At 49.4% G+C, this 19,871-nt stretch overlaps 1 protein-coding gene across 5 annotated transcripts in view; it reads left to right on the top strand.

The window, feature by feature from the left end:
• RGS3 (regulator of G protein signaling 3) overlaps positions 1-19,871 on the top strand; it is a 96,078-nt gene that overhangs the window by 28,673 nt on the left and 47,534 nt on the right. For all 5 annotated transcript variants that reach the window (XM_064523599.1, XM_064523598.1, XM_064523600.1 and 2 more), the window contains 7 exons: positions 270-351; positions 3,280-3,385; positions 4,128-4,470; positions 4,909-4,948; positions 9,445-9,635; positions 11,315-11,398; positions 18,728-18,839. In XM_064523599.1, the coding sequence (XP_064379669.1) occupies positions 270-351; positions 3,280-3,385; positions 4,128-4,470; positions 4,909-4,948; positions 9,445-9,635; positions 11,315-11,398; positions 18,728-18,839 (958 nt within the window). The remainder of the gene's footprint in view (positions 1-269; positions 352-3,279; positions 3,386-4,127; positions 4,471-4,908; positions 4,949-9,444; positions 9,636-11,314; positions 11,399-18,727; positions 18,840-19,871) is intronic.

Raw genomic sequence — 19,871 nt, 5'->3', positions numbered from 1 at the left:
TGTTGCTCCTTGGGCTTGATTTCACATGACTTAGTGCCATTTCCATCCCCTTGGGCTGCAGCCCAGGAGGGCCCCGTTGTCCTTGGGGTTTGCAAAGCAACGGCGTTTGTCGTGATGGCTCCTTTGAGCTCCACAACCACTTCCAGAAACGCCGCGTTAGGGCGTTTTTGCAGGCCGTGGGGCAGCCTGGGTGAAGCAGGGGATGCTCGCTGATCTCCCGTGGCATCTGCTTTCCCATTTAACGGGATGACTCTGGTGTCTGCTTTCAGATTACGATCCCTCGAGGAAGCGATGGGTTTGGCTTCACAATCTGCTGCGACTCCCCAGTCCGTGTGCAGGCGGTGGACTCTGGTAAGAGATCATTTTTATCCCTCTTGATTCGAATGAGACTTCGCTGCTCCTTTTTGCTTCCTGAGTTAGACTGTGTTTCAGAAGCTCCCCTGCCTTGCAGGATTCTGCTTACCTCCAAGCGATTTCCTCGAATGAGGTCTCTGTTGTTCCTAGTGAGGACGGAGGCCACCGGGTTAGCTGTCGTTTACTATTTTGGCAGGGTGCTACAATAATTTGCTGAGATTTTCTTCCCTTTCCAGTCTGAGCAGTTCATTGACTTCAACAGGTTTCAGTTAGTGCATCAGTGATATGTTCAAGAGATGCTTAAAACTGAAGAACAAGTGTAGCTCTATGCCTTGTGCAGATATGTGTTCCCATAACATAATGTAATTATTTAATAAGATGCACACCTATAGTTTCTTATATACTGCAATTATAAATACAAAACAGTACACTTATTTTACAACTTTAGATGCATGTGCGCATGGAAGCCTTCACCAGTGTTTCCGTGTTAGAGCAATATGATTAATAGAACTGCTTGTGAAGTATTCCGCACTCCTCAAATTTCAACAGCATAAAACATCAGCAGCAGTTTTCTATCATTTCAGTTTTTAACTGAAAGAAATGAACACAAGCTTCCAAAGTTTTCCAAACATGTTGCCTTGACTATTTAACATGTTGATGTTTTAACCTGCCAAATGAGTAATTTCTTTTTTCTAAGTCCTGTTTGTGGTTCCTGAGCACTTCTGGCATTCATTTTGTAAAAACAAAATGAAACAACCCATGAGACATTTTTGCAAAAAAAATGAGCACTTCCCCAGGAAGTTTCTTTTTGGATGTAAAATCTTTTTCTCCATCCAAAATAATATTTGGGATGCAGTTTTTGACTCTTTCTGAGTTAAACCAAGTCCATTATCACTGAAACACAGCAGTCTTTCTGTTATTTTCTATGTGAGGAATAGCTTACAGGCTTGCATGACAAGTGCTGGTCCTGGGGGGAGGTGCTGGTGACGTTTGGTGTCTCAGGACACTTCAACTGGCTCATCCCCCAGCTGTCCAGAAAAACCTCTGTGGTCCCTCAGATGAGGTTAGGTGATCGGCTCTCATGATGAGGAATGGGGACATCTGCACGTCAGTCACGCAGTAAGGGACCGGCTGGAGTGTGCAGCCTCCATATGATAAAATCTTGTGCACCTCTGGTCTAACACAGCTCTAGTAAACCCAAACATTTAAGACCAGTGAGTCAGCCCCTGATAGAAAGGTAGTTTAAAAAAAAGCATTTTGAGGTCTTTTAATTTCCCTTCGTGCTTTCACATTTATATGTCACCCTTTCAAGTTTTTTTCTAAAAGTGGAAAAAATAATGAAAGATTTGATTAGCTGACATCAATAGGTTGTTGCCTTGGAGCTGCCTAGTTGTGTAGAGGCCAAACCTCTACACCTGCAGATGGTGCCAGCTGGGTCCTGTGTGGATGATCTGCGGGAGGGCTGAGAGGGTGAATTGGCTTCAGACCTGAATCAGCTCAGGGCATAAGGATGGACTGTAGCTTCCCACGTCTGGAAGGGAAGTCACGTCTCCTCCAGAAAGTTGCACCGCATGGCAAAGGGTGTGCACAGGGAGGTCTGAGATGTTGCTGTCTGAGCTTTCTGTGTAGGCAGACTCCATACGGTCGTCATGCATCTCGGCTTTCCCACAACTTAAGAGCAAAGTTTGACAGAAGAAGCTGCTAATTCACTTACCTGTGTCACCCCACTGGCAGACACGAAGAGAAGGCTATTTGCTTCTCTCCTGCCAAATTCATCACCTACAGGCTTCTGTTGTCCCAGTAGAGAGATGGTGAATGTATCCCCAATCCCAACAGCAGTACAGGGATGCTCCCAGTTGTCTCCAAGCACAGGAGTACAGAGGCCTCTCTGAGCTTCCCTTGTGGTGGTGGAGTTTGCAATAGCCCTGAGATGAAGTGCATGATTTTTCCAGGCAGTGTGTGTATGTATGTGCATGTTGGAGGGTGAAGTTCCAGGACCAACTGGCCCTGCTTCATTTTTAGGGAAGCTGCTTTATATTCAAAAGAGATCAACACATGTCTGAAAGAGCAACCGTTTCAGAATCCTCCTGGGCAAATTGGAAAGGAAATGTAGTGCATGGACAATATGTGAGGATGCCCCACAGATAGTATAGACTATGTCAGCTGCTCTCTTTAATGGCCCCTGGGCTGATCACTCGCTGTGAATATGGCAGCATTTTGCCCAAGGACTGCAGCAGAAACCTAGAAGTGCCTGGCAGGGAGGGTTATGATGCTGATTTGCCCAGAACATAAATGGAAAATTTGTCTTCAAGCACGGAAGAGCTGCATGGAGGTGGTTCTGGTTTGTTTGGTAGCTATAATGTGCTTTGAGCGAGCTGCCTGTTTTGATGGAGGGCTGGCAGGCTCCTGAAAGAGATGGTGGTGCAGACCTTCACCCGGGATAAGGCGTTTGATTACCATAATGAACATGGAGCATGATGTATGCTTAACCCTGTGCTGACTCTAGCATCAAGGTTTGAAGGGCAGTAGGTCCAGTGTGCCAAAAATGGAGATCTCAGAAAAGTTCAGCTAGTGAGAAGAGCTCGGTGTGGGGTTTGGTGGGTGGTAGTTGCAGAGGCCTGGGTGATCAGGGGGTCCCGTGGGTAGTGGAGGATGAGGAACCTGGGTCAGTATGGTATCCAGCAGGGAGGGAAGAGTGAACCACAGGGAAAGAGAGCACTGGTCTATATGGGGCTCAGTAAGTGAGGAAGCAAGAGGACTTGGGGAGGACAAGGTGTGGGTGGTGATGGCAGCAGATTAGGGTTAGAATGGCTGGTCAGGCTGTGAGGATGTACTATTTGGGTGTCTCCTTACCTGTGGGCTTCTCCTGTGGTGCTTTCGGCTCTGTCTGGCAGGTGACTGGCATTCAACTCTTCTCTCCATCAGGTGGCCCGGCAGAGAAGGCCGGTCTGCAGCAGCTGGACACGGTGCTGCAGCTGAACGAGCAGCCTGTGGAGCACTGGAAGTGCGTGGAGCTGGCACACGAAATCCGGTGGGTGTTCACCCAAAGCCAGCCTTGAGCTGGGCTTAGGTGGGATCCCCCCAAAGGCAGTGCAGGAGCAGCCTGAATCACTGGCAGGTCCACATGGCCCTTCTTGGGTAGGGCAGAAGGAAAAGGGATCCAGCCACACAGGAGATGGGGCCTGGAAGGGGTGACTGAGGGGCTACGACAGAGAGGTCTCTTCAGATAATATCTGAGAATGGGCTGAGTGGTCTTGGAAGAGTAGAGGTAACTGTGTAGAGGTAACTGAAGCGTGGGGCAGGGAGCTGAGCTTTCAAGGGGTACAAGAAGAGTCTTAGGGAGCTCAGGGCAGGGGGAAATGTCCAGGGTGTTTGCAGGGAGACTGCCAATGAAACCAAGTTGGAGTCTCAGGTTCAGCAAGGGTGTGTGTGTCTTCTCTTAGGTGTGGGAAAGGGAGTTCTGGGGAGGACGGGTCTGTAAAGTGGTGTGGATGAGTCCATCAGCGCAGGGCTCTGGGACAGACAGTTTGAGGGAGCTCTGGGTAGGGCAGCAGGAGCTTTGAGTGGCTATAGGAAGGGGAAGGCTTTGAGGGGGAAGGGGATTGGGAAAGGACTCTTTGGAGGGGAAGAGGAAGGGATGTCTGACTGGATTCAGGGCCTGAGGAGGGAAGGGCAGGAGGGAGGCAGGACCTGCAAGGCATATGACTGAGCCCCTCAGGGTGCTTCGCTCTCTGCTGCTCTGTCTCTCACCTGCCCCATGGCATCTCTTCCAGGAACTGCCCCACTGAGATCATATTACTGGTCTGGAGGCTCGTCCCACAGGTCAAGTCATCAGGACATGAAGGCATGATCCGGAGATCATCCTGCAAGTCTGCCTATGACCTCCAGTCACCACCCAATAAGCGGGAAAAAAACAGCACCATGCCTCCACGGCCCGAGCAGCGCCAGAGCTGCCACATACTGTATGACGGGAGCGATGGGCTGGTGCTGAACGGCTGGGAGAGGTACACGGAGATTGGGAAGCGGAGCCAGAACACCATGCCACCCCTGTCACGGGTACCCTCTACTGGGGACAAGAACTACATCATCTTAGCGCCTTTGAACCCGGGGAGCCAGGTACGGCTGCTTTTTAGTGTCACGCTCAAGTTACTGAACCTAATTCTTGGCTGTGCTTGCTGGGTCCTCTCCTGGCCTGTGCTTCAGTCTTACCAAGCATCATCTCTATATGTTGTATAGAGCACATGCCATGTTCCCAAGCCAGAGCTGTGTCCCCAGGGGGGACCTTTTATTGTATTCCTAGAGCTGAGAATGACCTGCTGCTTCTTCCCAGGGATCACTCAAGAAGTGAGGGTATGGGAAGCATTTCCACTGCACAGGCCACAGTGCAAGCCATTGCTCTCATTTTCTGCTGGTAATTGGGCAAAAATGGTTTTCACCTCTCTGTAGTGCTTGGGGTTTGCTGGGTTTCACATGCTGAAATTTAATCTTTGTTGTTTTAAAGTCTATCCAGAGCCTACTTAAGATGACTGTGTCCTTTGCGGGTTTGTCTTACAGCTGCTGAGGCCTGTCTATCAAGAGAACAACGCTACTGTGGGTAAGTTGCTGATGTGCTGAAAAAGCTGCTCTGACCACCCAGCAGAGCTGGGTTTTCTAGTGCTAAGGAAACTTTGCTCTGTGATCTTACTCTGCAATGCGGCAGTGGCGTCCCTCAGGTTTTCAGGACGGTGGCAGGAGCTGGGGCTCTTGGCAATATCTTCCCACTCTTTGGGTCAAGCGTAAAAGCAAGAACCCTACAACCAAGCACATAGGAGATCAGAGCTGCTAAAGGTCTCTGTTGGAGCTCATGGAGTGGCTGAAGAAGGGAGACTAGTGGTGTAGGCTTTCTGTCAGAAGCTTGACAAAAACTTTGGTGAAATTTTTGAGAGGAAGAGTGGAGTCATTGGATTACTCTGTTCTGTGCAAGAGAATCACTTCTTGAATAGCACTGGTGGTGCTGGATGAGGAGAAGTGTTCTCTGAGTCCTGGTTGGATCCTGACATATGTCTTTGCAGGGGTCTTGTTTCACCTTTCTTCAAAGGTAGATAATGCTTGTCTTCTCTTGCAAAGTACTCTGAGATTGAGGACAAGCAACTCCAAGTATGGCTGTTGAGGCAGTTCCCTGGATGTGTACATGGGCCTGGCTGTGACATGTCCCTTCCTATATGTGATGTGGTGCTGGGGGTGCCAGTATTCTGGTCCCTTGCTTTGAGGTTCATTTTGCTACTAAAGGAGTGAGGATGGACATGAATCAGATTTGTACAAACAGTGGTGCAGACTGTAGTGCCAGGTCTGGGGAAACCTCATTTTCTTGAGCTGTTGCAACATCTCTGGCAGTTCCCAGGCCAGCTCTCCTCGAAATCCCTGCGGGAGCAGAGAGGCTAAGACAAGTTCTCCCTAAGCTGGGTATCAACAGGTAACTGTCACTTGGCATGGGAAACCAGGGACAGAAAAACCCCAGGAACAACAGGTGCTCCTCAGGATGATCACTGGGTGCTTTTGAACTTGTTAAAGAAATTGCAGTTTTTGGCACACCCAGCTTCATGCAGAAACCCCTCTTGTCTGGTCGTTAATTCAGGGGCCCTGGGTAGCAGCAGGAGACTTTGACTCTGGCCTGTTCGGATGATCATAGGTTGAGCTGGGTGCTCGTAGCAGAGCTGAGGTCCCAGGCGTGATCTCCAAGGAGCATTTTTGACTCAGCGGTCTCTCCTGGTGTGGGCACGACTATCGGACCAAGGCTTCCAGCTAGACTATTGTGTGCTGTCTGTCGTGGGGGGCAGTGCCCATAGGAGGCAACGTGTGGGCCTGGCAGAGCAGTGGTGGGGATGCCAGAGGAGCGAGCAGTGTGGGTCCAAGGCTGCAGTGGCTTCAAGTCTCCCAGCACTCGAGCTCTGCAGCCAAAAGAATTTTCCTTAGCTGAAATGCAGGGGATGTTTTGTACCGTGGATAATTGCAACTCTTTCCTGCTGTTTGCAGCTCCCGTGAAAAGATGGGCTGAGCCACAGGGACTTCTTTTTACAGCAGGGTGGAATTTGAAAGACTCAGGCTTCTTCCCATAGCAATTCTGTAATGATTATTTTCAGTTTATTTAACATTAAGTCTTCAGAGAAGAAGATGCTAGTTAACGTGAACAGCAATTAAATGAGGCAGTACGCAGCTAGCCACCAGTCACACTGTGGCAGGAACTGAAGCTTCGGGCAGGCTGGTTGCATTTCTGCACCAGAGCACAGAAAACAGAGCTTGTGCAGGTGATGAATTCTTCAAATGAAATGAGGTGATTTAGGGATAAGAGAAAAAGTAAATCCTGAGCTGCCCAGACAGACTGTATTTGTCCTGTGTTGAGCTGTTTCTTGTGCTTTGATTTTTATCTGGCAGTGCAACCATGAGAAAAGGAAAAGAGAAAATGTCATGATTATTGCACTTAGAGGTGGAAACAACCTGTTAGGTCACGAGGGCCACCCCCCCCCACCAGGGCAGGCTGTAAAAGCAAACAGTAAACAGCGGGTCTGGATTGCCAACACAGCACGGTCTGGCTCTGCTGGCGTTTATCTGAAAGTAAACATGCTACTTCCTAATACTTAATGGAGTATGTAATGTTGGGTAGGTTCATGTATTTGCTTTGGACCAGACCCTATCTGCTCTGAGCCATGTTCAGAAGTGTTTTGGCACATTTCTGCTCAGGAAGGTTATGGATATCCGTTGTGGTGCAAAGGCAGAAGCCACTGTGCTGGGAACCACTGTGGTGGGAGCAGAGAGACCCGGGGCTGGGTGTTTGAGGAGGGAGAGATGCTCGGGGGTCTCTGCTGGGACACCCCTCTAGTAGGGATGCTGCGGGAGGGTTTGCTCACGTCTTCTTGAGACCCTCCTGCTGGTGAGGATCCTGGGCTAATATCCAGCTTCTTGCTTAGATGTGTTAAAACCCAAGTGGTGGGCCTTGGAGAGGTCTGCCTGCTGGAGCTGAGCTGGTTTGGTTCATCAGCTTCAAGAGGGAGGGAGATGATAAGATTGATGATATTTTTTTTCCAGTGAGGCCTTTCTGAAGAAGGCATATATTTTTGCTTAGAGAAACATTCAGTTCCCTTTGGGGTTGTATTGCTCACAGGTTTCATGAGTGCGTATCAGTTGCTAGTGCCCAGCGGGACATGGTCTGGAGTGAAGGGCTCCTGGAGACCCTAAATGTGTCCCATCTGCCTCCAGCGTGGCAGGTCCTGCTGCTGCTGTGATGGGAATTTGTGTGTGACGGGGGAAATCTGTGCCCTGGGCCTACAGCCCTTTTATTTGTCTCACATCTTTCAGTGCTCCCATATCACTGCGAGTCTTCCTAGGGTTCGTTAGCTGCAATAGCTCCTCTTCTTCCCCTGGAGTCGTCTCTCGGGTATTCATAGGCAGTGTGCGTATTGCTCCCCAGCCTTTGCTGTGCAAGACTACGTGAGCCATGCTCTTCTGGTCTCGTAGGCCCTGTGCCAGCCTACCAGCCTCCTCTGAGCTCGTTCTTGTTTGAATTCAGCTGTGACAACTGGGGACGGCCAGAATTGTACACAGGGCCGCTCACGGGTCACTAGAGAACACCAAGGCCCTTGGGCCTGATGGGTCTTATGTTAATAATAGGAAATATTTCACAGCTGCTCCCTGCTTGACGACCTTGCTGGACTAGGACATTTGAGAGCAGGGCAGCATCCTGGCAGCTCCTTTTCAGCTCTGCTCCCATGTGATGGTCTCAGCCTGGCTCCCCTTTCATGGGATGGCCCTGGGGATCAGGCTGTGTGTAAAACTGTCCTTAGCACCGGTGTTTGCTGCCTCCAACATATCGCCCACCAGACAACTTGGTTGCGTTAGTCCCTGCATTCATCTCCTGTGTTGGGGGGGTAGGCAGCATTGTTGATAATTATCAATAATTGATAATCCTGTGATTAAAAGCAAGTCAGAGGTTCTGGGTCGAGTTTGACCCACCACCTGATGTCACCTGGTCTGGGAACAACGTGGACTGGCGGGTTTGGAGCAGCCACAGATGCTGGAGCTGGCTTGCTGCGAAACGTCATAGCTTTGCTCGACCAGCTGAGGCAGGAGGATGCAAAGGGAGGCTGCTGTGTAATCCCACTTTTCAGTAAGGATAACGGCTTTTGGCTGGGAAGTGAGGCAGAGCAAAAAACCAGTCAGGCTGCTCAGACTTTCTCCAGCAGTGAAATGTAATGCTGAAAATCAGTGGTCATGTTGTGCCAGCCTTAGGCAAAATGAGGTCATCCTTTATAAATACACCCCCACATCTGCGTAACCATCACATCCCTGGGGGCAATCTGGGAAAGCATGGACTGCTACCATGCTTACAACTTTATTTATTACCTCTGCCCCTTCCTCTGACATCTCCAAGCTCAGTATCTTCTACAAGCTATGATTAAAAAGCAAAATTTCTTCCCTATGATGTGAAGTTCTTGCACTTTGCTAACTCCCATACCGAGAATGGGTAAGTCCATTCCAGAGCAGACAAGACTTCTTCCAGTATTTCCCCCGCTGCCTGCTCTTTAATAGGTGCTTTTTCTCCCCATTGGCAAGGGAGGGTTCATAGTTCAGTAGCACAGGCAAGTATTTCTCTGATGGTGGAAACCACCTTGGTGCAAGATGTAATTCAAGAATGGACATTTAAGGTCATGTTTAGGGCTGCTCTGTATTTCTTTCTTTCAGGTCTTTTTCCTGGGCCTTGCATAGGGACGTGCATATAGTAGTACCACATTTCTTTCTCCAAAGTACTGTATTCATATATTGTACAGAAGGCAACACCTGCCCAAAATAAAGGAACATGTGCTTGATTGTGCTGAAAGCTCACGGGACATCTCATTTGTGTTAGGGGAAAATGAAGTCAGTGCTGTTATTTCATTAATCCCTGGAAACTCTGATAGCAGAGTGACGACTATCCCCACAGCTCTCAATTCCAGTTGTTTCCCCTTAGGCTTTGTGTGCCTTCCTCCAGCCTGCGCTAGCGCGAGCAGAGCCAGCAGCGTGCAGCAGCTCTGAGAGCTCTGCTCTGACTCTTTCTTTCTGCTTCCTTTGTTGGTCCAGGAAACGCATGTAAAGGGAAGTCACACATGGGGTCTGGGAGAAAATCCAGGCTGATGAAGACTGTGCAGACAATGAAGGGCTACGGGAACTACCAGAACTGTACCATCGTGCGGCCACACATCCCACACTCCAGCTATGGCACATATGTGACGCTGGCTCCCAAAGTGCTGGTGTTCCCCGTCTTCGTGCAGGTGAGCACATCTGGAATTGAGGTGTTAAGGATGCAAATGGTGCCCAGTACAGCAGCTTGTACCAGAGCTTGCTGCCATAGGTAGGATCTATGCTGTCATGCAACGTGCATGTATTCCCCACCAAGATATACCATGGATGCATGGATTGCCCATCATTCTCAGCTCTCTCCTCTGGGGCTGCCTGTACTCGGTGCAGAGGTACTTTCTCTAAGAAATCTGTGTCCTGCCCTAGCAATGTTCTGTTGGACTTTTTCCTTTTTAGCTTTCCAAATCTGGCCCTTGGCTGCTTGGACCAGGAGAAGGTATCCCAGCTGCTGGGCTTCAGCAATCAGCTTTGCGTAGTTGAAGATTAATGTGGTTTCTTCCTGTGGGTTCTGGGTGCCATTAATCATAGCGTGTGAACAAGGGTTTTATAGACTTGCTACTGGCCAGCGCTGAAATCACTGACTGGGATCCAGAGCAGCAGTAGCTTGGCAGGATATTCTCACTCCCCAGTTTCATAAGTGATTGTCTTAAAATTCAGCCCTGAATTTGGTGTAGTAGATAGTCCTGACTGCCTGTGTGTGTCCCATTTTGTTCTTCATATGGCCAGAACCCCAGAAAGTCTAATGTGATCCCGTGTGTTTAAGTACCTTAATGGTGAATACATTAATCAATGTAAAAGCCTCCGAGGCTGTGGGAAACCATCCGCCTCCTGTTAGCAGCAACTGTACGATTGTGTCAGCTCAGACTGCAGATTTCCTTTGAGCCCAAACCTGTGATCTGTGCTGTCTTTCACTCCGGCATTAGCTAGTGAACTCCTTGGGGGTAAATGTGAGCCTGGCCCTGTTTTGGGAGACAGGCTTGTGCTCACCTCCTTCTTCCCTGATGGCGTGGGAGGTGGCCGCTCGTGTTAACATCAGTGCATTCACCAGCCGTGCCTGCGTGCACAGTTTGTCTTTTCGTAGGAACACAACTGGCCCTTCTGACTCTTTCTAAAGCCTGTGTCTCGAATTGAGTCTGAGGGGTTTCTGCCACTTCAGCAACTGGCTTTTCTCCTTTGCGCTGTTTCATGCTGCAAGAACTCCTGTGTCCCTTCACCCCTGCCCTTTGGTATGCTGCTCGGGAGGATCATCCGAGTGCTAGTTTAGCAAGGCTTGTTCAGCAGTCAGGGCAGCTGATACCTGCCCGGTTCTTCTTCCATGCTAAATTGAGATGAGCTGAAGGTGCTGAGGGTGCAGCGTGGCATGAGGAAGGGCAGCCGCCTTAAAATCCTTTCAACTTGCTGGGAGAATAATTCATAAAATCATGTAGCTCAGATTCTCACCTACCTTCAGAGAAGAGTATCTAATGTGCCACTGCTGTGGTTGTGTTTCCTGCTAAAGAACAGCCATAGCTAAGCCCACGCTTTGCAGAACAGTTAACGTACAAAGAAATGCAAGCAGCTGATTGTCTTTTTATAGATGAATCTGACGTAGGTGTTGTAGGTGTTAAGGTTTTGTTTTTACCACAAAGCTGGACTGCAAACTTTCTGTCCTTTTGAGTGCAGCGTGGGGTGGCTTTTGATTGCTTCTCTCGGAGTGATTTACAACTTAAAGTGAAGACAAAGTGGGTTGGGTGGGCGGAAAGTTTTTCTGGCAAACCACACTTCCAGTGGAAGGTTTGACTCTTTGTTTCCTTTTTTCTTCTTTCAAATTTAGCCCCTAGATCTTTGTAACCCAGCCCGGACTCTGCTTCTGTCAGAGGAGCTGCTCCTTCATGAGAGCAGAAGCAAGACTATACAGGTAAGGCTCTTTCCGTGCTGAGCTGATACTTTCTAAACACACTTTACTGCAGTCTCAAATATTATGCTGAGAAGTGGAATGTTTTACTTTGCAGTACCTTCGTTAAGGTGATATTCAGAAAAATTTGTAGCTGGTGTATCATGGGATAAACTAAATGCCAAAACTCTTCTCTGCTAGAAATCAACTCTTTTTCTCATCTCCTTCATGCTCACAAAGAGGAGGCTGTGCATGGCAAACACCTGCCAGCCACAGCCTAACAGCTAAGACCTGCTGCAGACCTCCCAGCTCAGTGCTGGGATGAGGAGACAGGGAAGGACAAAGCTTAAGGATATTTTGTGGAAGTTCAGAGACCTAGGCACAGAACTTGCTACAGAGCTTTTTAGAAGTTTAGTTCCTGAAAGATTGTTTTTTTGGTCCAAAAGCCTCTCCTTTTTGTTACTTTAACGTTTTTCTGCAGTATTATCAGGGGGCTATTAAAAGTCTGGGAAAAGAGTTGAGCTTTGGCTACGTGCTGAACCTGTGTATGTCACAGTTCTCAACATCCAAACTGGAGGAGCTTGGAAACGTTGACTGCATTTTCTGTTGGCTTCATTTGGATCCAACTGTAAAGTCTGCAAAAATGTTGGAGTTTGGGGCGGAGGAAGTGGCTCTTTGAACAGCACCCTGGGAATCCAGGAGAGCCCACGCATACATTGCTCGCCAGTGTGGCAGGAAACTGCAGTTTCTTTTGGGGCATTTTCAGTGAATCTCATTACTATACAGAGTAATTTCCTTTTGAGTTCAGTTGGACTGAACAAAATAATGTGTCATCTTCGTAGAGCCATAGAGGAATTTTGACTTGACTAAACTTAGTTTCTGTGTAACACTTTCTGGGTGGCTGACAGCAGAATCCCAGAAATGCATCATATTGCTCGCCAGTGGTACGAAACAGTCCAAGACTGTATTGTGTTAAATGACTTGTCTCTCTCTCTGGCTTTCAACATGTACTTCATCCCTCTTTATGATTTGATTTGCTATTTTTTTCCCACAAAAGTACATGAAAAATTCAGCATCCATTTGGAAACTTGTCTCTGATCCATAAATAAAACTCTTCCCCTGTCTGTCATCCTGTTCTTTACTGCTCAGGGTCTTGTAGGCACCTCTGTGAATGAAAAATCAAATAAGCACATAGCTGTGTAGTGCAGCTATGCTGTGATGGCTTGAAAATATAGTGTCTAGGCTGAAGTCAGGATGCTTTTGCTGGGTTATTTGGAGTTACTTGCCTTCAGGTCAGACTCAGAGGTCTGTGGAAGCAGCCAAATGTAAGATAACTGAATAACTCTAATGTGATTTTAATCCTGGGTAGAACGTGTGTGTACGGGGGTATTCATATTTAGATGAAGGAGAGTCTCAGTATAAGCATGTTTGGAGGAGGTGTGCTGCTCTGTCACCAAATGGCTGTATTGGCCATTTTGGGGACATAGCTGTAGACAGGATCAGAACAAGGCCATGGCAGGGAGAGGAATCTGTTTGCTTATGAGGCCCTAAGGATGAGCATGAGGCTGGAAGAGAATTTCCCAATTGGAATTATCACCTGGAAAGGGAAAAATGGTGTACACTGTCCAGCAATGTGAGACAGGATTTGAGAAGGATGGTGGCTTGATGCCATGATATCTGTGAGCCTGGCAGAGGGGCAAGGCAAGAAGTCGTGGCTGAACGTAATGGAAAATAGAAGCAGTGAATGGGAATGAGCATGTCGCAGCATCTGCTTTGCAGCATAGGAGCCTTTCCCTCAGTACGCACCCGGGGTGGTGCTGAGCCCAGCATTACTGGGAGCAGGTGGTTGTATCTAACGATACTGGGACATCATCCATGTTCTGTGTCATGGCTTTCTCATGCCTGAGGTGAATCACAGCATCATGGTGGGACTTTAGAGAGCTTCAAAAATGCTGGTGTATGCCTCTTTGGAAAGCCAGAGAACTTTCTTATCTTGGGGAGTAGTGTTTGCTTTAGTGCTGAAGAGTTGTGAGATAAGGGAACCTGAACTTCTGAAGTCAACAAGACCTAAAATGCCCTGGCCACAATGGAGTTTCCCTGGTACTGAAGGACTGTGACTTCTGTTTCCGTCTGACTTGAGCTCAGTGCCACTCCAGCCTTCTCTGCTTCCCGAACAGAGGCTCTTTGTTTCTGATGAGTCCTTTCTTCCTTGCTCCACGTGGCTTTCCATTTTCTCACTGCTCACTTCATCTCGCCTCTCTCATACTGGACCACTGCCCCTGTGGTTTGCAAGACTGCTTTCTGGATGTTGTTCATGTTTGGTTGAGTTCCTCAAGAGAAGAGATCCCAGGTGCAAGTGCCTGGAAATGGAGATCCTATTTATTTCATTTTTCAAAAACTAGAATCTTTTGCCCTTGGCAATTTCCAGGTCAGGCGCTGCGTCTGTGTCTTTTGAACAAACTCTCCCATCTCCTGAAGGAGTGAACCTATCTCTCTCTGGAGGCTTGCCAGGATCTGTCCTTTCCCTGACCTTACCTCTGGAGCAATCCTTATTCAGGCCTTAATCACATCCTGTCTAGACTTTGTTGCAATTCCCGCTTTTATGGCCCTCTGAAATCCCTCCAGCCTGTGAAGCGCCAGAGGAACAAGCATGATGCAGGCCACTGTGCACGAGGTCTTGAATGTGGTTCTTGCCCTTTTCTGTCTGTCTCTAGTGTACCTGGAGGCAACTTTCCAGCACCTCGAGGTACCTTTACAACAGGAACAGCACTCACCCTCTTCTCTGCTCTCTTCTCTGCCATCCTGGCAGGGTCTGCAGTTCAGGATGACCCTCCGATGAACCCTGATAGCCCCCAGCTCTGCCAGGGGTCTGGAGGACACAACCCAGCATGCCCAGGTGTTCTCTGCAGGGTAGCAGGCTCTTCTCTCAGTGCAAGTGCTGCACTACAAGACCCTAGTGCTCCTGGCCCGGGATGGGGGGTTGGCAGCTCCCTGTTTCAGTGGGGTGTCTGGGTTTGGCAAACACAGCGAGTTGACCAAAACCTTACTCCATGGCACAGATGTTTCAAGATCCTGTTCTCAGTCTTTTTTAGATGCTTCTATTTGAGAGCAAATACTAGAAACCTCCACTTTCTTCCTCTCTCCTCCACATTAGTCCCTCTTACTTCGTCCTCCTTCTCTGCTGTCTCTTTATGCCCTTCTCTCCTTCACTTTTAAATTAGGTGACACCATACGCGTGTTGCCCCTGCTGCAAAGCCACTGCTCTTGCCAGTGTGTGAGCAGAGGTGTGTGCTGCAGACCCAACCCCTCGAGGCCTGCTGTGCCTGCTCTCCCCAAATGTTCAAGACCAGTAAAATATTTGATTCTAGTAAGCCAGGGTGAGGCACAAGGTTGACAACTGAAGCCTTCACCATGTCCTAGGCCTATGAAGTTAGCGCCCATTGCCTAAGGGCCGTGCCTGGTGTCCTCCCCACCCCTGCAAAGCTTAGACCACTTCTCCTGTTAGAACAGAGCTCAGCTGCTTGGTCTTGAGATACTAAACTGTGGTAACTTGCTAACATGTGATCACATGCCGATATTCTTGTGGTCTCAGCGAGAACTAAGTGAATAACTGCTGGTGAACAGCTGTAGCTGAGAAAGCTAATAACACTTCGAAGCATATGATCAGCGGAAGACCAAATAGAAGTGGCTGGGTGTTATCACCTTCTATATGGGGAGCCAGATCAGTATCTATCTGCTGAGTCCATTAGTGATGTCTGCTTCATACTGGACACTGAAAACTTGGATGGGCTCCCAAGAGAGTTAAAAGAATAACTCAGGATCTGGAAAATCTGGGTTATAGAGGAAGAATAAGAAAGTCTCATCCATTTAGCTCAATCCAGTGGACGAGGACCTGTGAACTCTGCAGATACAACCCTCATGCTGGTATAACTTGAATTCCTCTTTGGGCTTGCAGCAAGTCCTTTCCGTCGGTATAGAATGCTGTACAGGTAAACTGATATAAAATGTGTGTGGATCAGTCCCAGGGAGGATACCTGTCTAAGATGTCTCCACCAAGGATTATGAGCTTGCTGTAGCCAGCTAGGGACAGCATTGTCTGGCCAGCAATGCAGGGAATCATCAGGATGTTCTCTTTTGTCATCTGAGCGGTTTATCATAAAAGACCTGTCTCTGCTTCTTTGTTTCCTCAATTCTTTCTGTTTTGCTGAGCATGACTGTGAAACTATTGCTAAAGAAAGAGAGGGCTATCTCAGAAAATAGCCACTGGCTCAGCCTTTTCTTGCTGTACGCTGGGACAAGTGGGCTGGATTTGCAGTGACCCATCGCGTTGGCGGCTCCACCGCCGCACCGTTGTGGTCACAACATGTAAACTCCTCCCTGATGTAACACGTGGCAGTGGCTCTCTGCGTGCATAGGGGTGCGGAAGAGGATGGGATTGGGGGAAGTTAACTATTCTTAAGCCCAAATGTGAAGGTACTTTGGCTGCAAGGTTGAATTTCAAGCCACCTTTTCATAATATCTTTGTTAGCATATACTGTATGCTAACAGCATATTTATAGGGCATGGTTATCACTTCCTCCTTCCTGTGGCAGAGCTCTGTAGTGATAGTAATAGCATAGATGTGCCTACCTCCGTCTTCAGAAGAGCCTGTTCATCTTGCCGTTTGCCTTCTTTCTCCTTTTGAGGCATGAAGTTAGTTCTGGGAAGTATGAAGATAACTTTTACTCTCTTAGGAAGGTCTTTGGTGGATTCTGTGTCCTGCCTGGATGAATCCAGGTGCTGTATCGTGTTTTTGCCTTTTCCTGTGATTTTTTTGTTGGTAGACATCAGATCTGTTTGCAAAGGGCTGTTGGAGACGTTTTCCAGCTTGCCAATGGTGCGCTGGCAACCCTCAGCTGAGCCCCGGTCACTCAGGCTAGCCCTCTTCTCCTGTTATATCTGCTGGCTGCTACCTTAGGGTCTGCCATGAGTTGAGTTTCCTGTGCTCAGCTCTCCAGGCGCAGGCAGAGCAGCCCCGGCCCTGCGGTACCTGCACGCTGCAGCACCCAGGGCACATCCTGCTCCCACCTCTGTGTGGTCGGAGGGTTCCTGCTGTGGAGGTGGAATGGGCACCCTCGTTCTCCTCCTCCTGTGTCTCAGAGGAGGGACCTCTTTAAACCCTGCTGCTTGTGTGGAGCCGCTCTGAAAGCGAGTGCCTTCCTGGAAGCAGATGCTGCTTAGTGACACGCACCTAATGGAGATGCTCTTACCTATCCTGCACTGACCGTGCTTTTATCTTTCCTCATCCTGAATTCAGTCATTCCCATCTTCCCATTACCACACAATGTTACCTGCAACTACTTTTCATGTGTTTGTGTTTCCATGATTCCCTGTTTAGATCTGCTTGGTTTTGAAGTGATCTTTTCCCTGCTGACCCTTCTCTCCTTTCTTCCTTCCCTTTTAATTTCCTTGGATACTAGGTGTGCAGCTGCTTTCTGCATTTTCTTTCCTCCGTTTCCACTCTTGTCGCTTGCTGGTCATGCTTTTATCTCCTCTGCTCCACTGACTTGCTCCTCTTAAAATCCCTGAACATCTCTCTTTTGAGGCTGAGGGTACCGGAATGGGACCAGATGTGTCCCAGAAGGGAAACCTCTTGGAACAAGACAGCCATGGGAGAAAGTGTATAGTGCAGTGTGTGTTTTGTTATTGCTTGCCTTGATGACAAGGTCAAAAGTATGGAAGAGGGTGAATGTGGGCACTTGGCCAACAGTATATTGAGCGCAGAGGAAGGGATTTTCCAAATAATACAGAGAGAAACGGACACTCCCTGGTTTAATTGCCTACCAAAGCTATGCTGGTAGCTTTGGGCTTATTAAGAATCCCACAAAAATAAATTTCAACAGCGAGGAGCAATCTTGTGGCAAAGAGTTGATTTTTTTTTTTTGGCTTCAAAGCCAGATGCTGCTGCCCTGATATGACAAACTGTTACCCAGCTTGTCCTTCTTCTGACATGTACCGTCAGCCGCTGGGCATGGAGACAAGCTGTACCGGCAGTGCGTCCCCATAAACAATGACTAAGTCCCTGTCCTGAGCAAAGTCACCTTTCAAAGGGCGACTTGGTGGTGACAGTGGCGGTGGTGCCAGCTGCCCAAGTCCCTGGGAAGCCCCTGGGATGCTGGGTTATTTTCTGCTTTTGAGAATGAGTTGCTACAAGTTGGCCACGAAACGTTCGTCGTTGTTGCTCAGCGTCGTATAGTGGCAGCTCCTGGCGGCAGCAGCCTCTTCCCCTCTGCTCTGGGAGGTGTTTGGGAGCACCTGAAGGACTCGAGGTTAAAAGCAGCTGTGTGCTCCCGGGCTGTGTCCCGTGCTTTGAGCAGTGCATGGTTGGATGTTTTGCAGAAGGCCCCGAGCGCTGGCATGTTGCAGCGGTTTCCTGGCATCTTCTAAGCCTTGGGTTGCTGTATGCCCCCAACTTCTGCCTGAGAACAGGACAGGCTTGAGACTCGGCCACGGGCGTAGCCACCCGCTCCCCGTAGGCTCCTCAGTCAAGGATCTCCAGTAAAGTGGAGGAGCTGTTTCTTCGTATTTTAAGAATTATAATAATCTGTAGTGATTATACCAGGGACTGCAGTCAAGAGCCAGAAAGAGAACAAAATCTGCCTCTCGAGTTGGGAGCAAGTGCTGCTGCTCTGGAGTAGCTCCTCTCCCAGCTTCTAGGACACTTGAGTCACTGTTCAGGCACAGAGCTGGGCAGACACGCAGTTCAGTATTTGCTTTCTACCCATGGAAGTGGTTTAAAGGTATCAAGTTTGCTCCCTACAGCTGCTCACGTGTTGCGTGTGGGTTTTTTTTCCTTTCTTTTTTTAAGCCAAACTTATTTGCTAAAGGGGAGCAAAACAGCGTGCGTGAAGACTGAAAACAGTAGGAAGCTCCTTAGTGAGTGTGTGCGGGGAGATCACGGTTGCTTTTAGGCTGCGGCTTCCACCGTGTTAGCTTTAGTCAGCGACTCATTCACTCCTCCTGCTCCTCTGATTTATGACTTATGTAAATGGAAAGTGACACGAGAGAGCAGGGAGTTGGTGCGTGCACGTCGTTACACTGCCGGGCAGGTTTATCCCTCCTACCGCGGGACTCCACGAGCCTCAGCAGGCAGCTGCCGAGCGGCAGTGACGGTCTGGTGGGAGCCTCGTCCGCAGCTCGCTGTAGCAGCGTAGCTCGTGGCGGTGCAACCGCGTAGCCCGCTTAGGACAGGGGTGTCTGGGCTGCCTCTCATGGCTGCACCTCCTTGGGGCAGAGTACCTTCCGAGGACGTTGCCTCCGTGCCAGAAGCTGTGTTTCTTATAGCTTCTCCTTTGCTGGTGTTGTGCCCTCCAGGTGACCCTTTTCGTCTACTCCGACCTGCTGCTCTTCACGAAGGAGGACGAGCCAGGGCGCTGCAACGTGCTGAGGAACCCCCTCTACCTGCAGAGCGTCAAGCTTCAGGAGGGTGAGTGTTTGCAGCAGCTGGAGACTGGTGGGATGCTTTCTGGGCTGCCAGCTGTAAACAGGTTTCTGGCCAGCAAAGGGGCAGCACAGGTAGCCTGCGCAGCACCCCGGCAGCCCTTTGCTTCCAGTATGCGACAGTGCTGGTCGACTTATGCTGCCAGATCTCCCTCCTCAGGGTGCTGGGCCAGCATCACCCTTCCCATCCCTGCATTCCTCTGGTCCCGAGGAGCTCCATCTCCTGGGAGGCCTCAGGAACGCTCAGGTACCACCAGCTCCCAGGGCTTTCCGGAGTGCCCTTCCCACGGTTGGAACGGGGACTTCCTCAGGGATTTGGGGCTGACGTTTCTAAGGGTCTTGATGTGCTGGGCTGTTCCCCTTGCCTTGGCCTGTCAGTGCTGTGTTGCTTACAGTGGGACCTAGCTGAGGGTGAAAAGGGAAGTGAAGTCTTGAGGTTTCCCCTGCGGTGCCTCGAGAGAGCTCAGCGGCCGTCTCCAGGAGAGTCGGGCCAAGCCCTGCTGACCTTTGCTTACCCTACTTCCCTCTTCAACCGCCCACGGTTTTCCTCCTTGCTAGCGCCCTCCCCCATACACACCCTGTCTCTGAGAAAAGAGCAAATCCGGGCCTCAGGGGGAGGCTATGGGCTTGCCCATACTCAGTTTGCTTTGGATGGGCCTTCACGTCCAGCTGAGGGCTCGGGGAGTGGTTAGAGGGCAGGAGCAATGGCTTGAAATCAGTTATTGCAAGTTGAAAGGCTGAGGTGATGTGAAAGATGCTCTTTGCTACTCGGGGTCAAAAGAGGAACGAAAGAATTGCTCCATCATATCCTATTTCTTAGCGTGGAGGCACCCCTTGGCCCTGGCCCAGTCTCGCTTTGTTCCTTCCTTGGTGCAGTCAGTCTGGCTACATGCTTTTTTGTGTACGTCTGCTCGGCTGCATCAGCAAGGGGCTGGGGCCCTACCTCCTCCTCAACCGCAAGCGTCAGGTATTGCTGGACCAGGGTCCTACGTGAGAAATTCTGCTTAGATGTAAGCAA

This window comes from Dromaius novaehollandiae, chromosome 20 (genome assembly GCF_036370855.1).
Source record: "Dromaius novaehollandiae isolate bDroNov1 chromosome 20, bDroNov1.hap1, whole genome shotgun sequence".
NCBI lineage: Eukaryota > Metazoa > Chordata > Aves > Casuariiformes > Dromaiidae > Dromaius > Dromaius novaehollandiae.
Note: the sequence above shows the minus strand (reverse complement) of the source record. Positions and strands in the feature narration are given on the sequence as shown.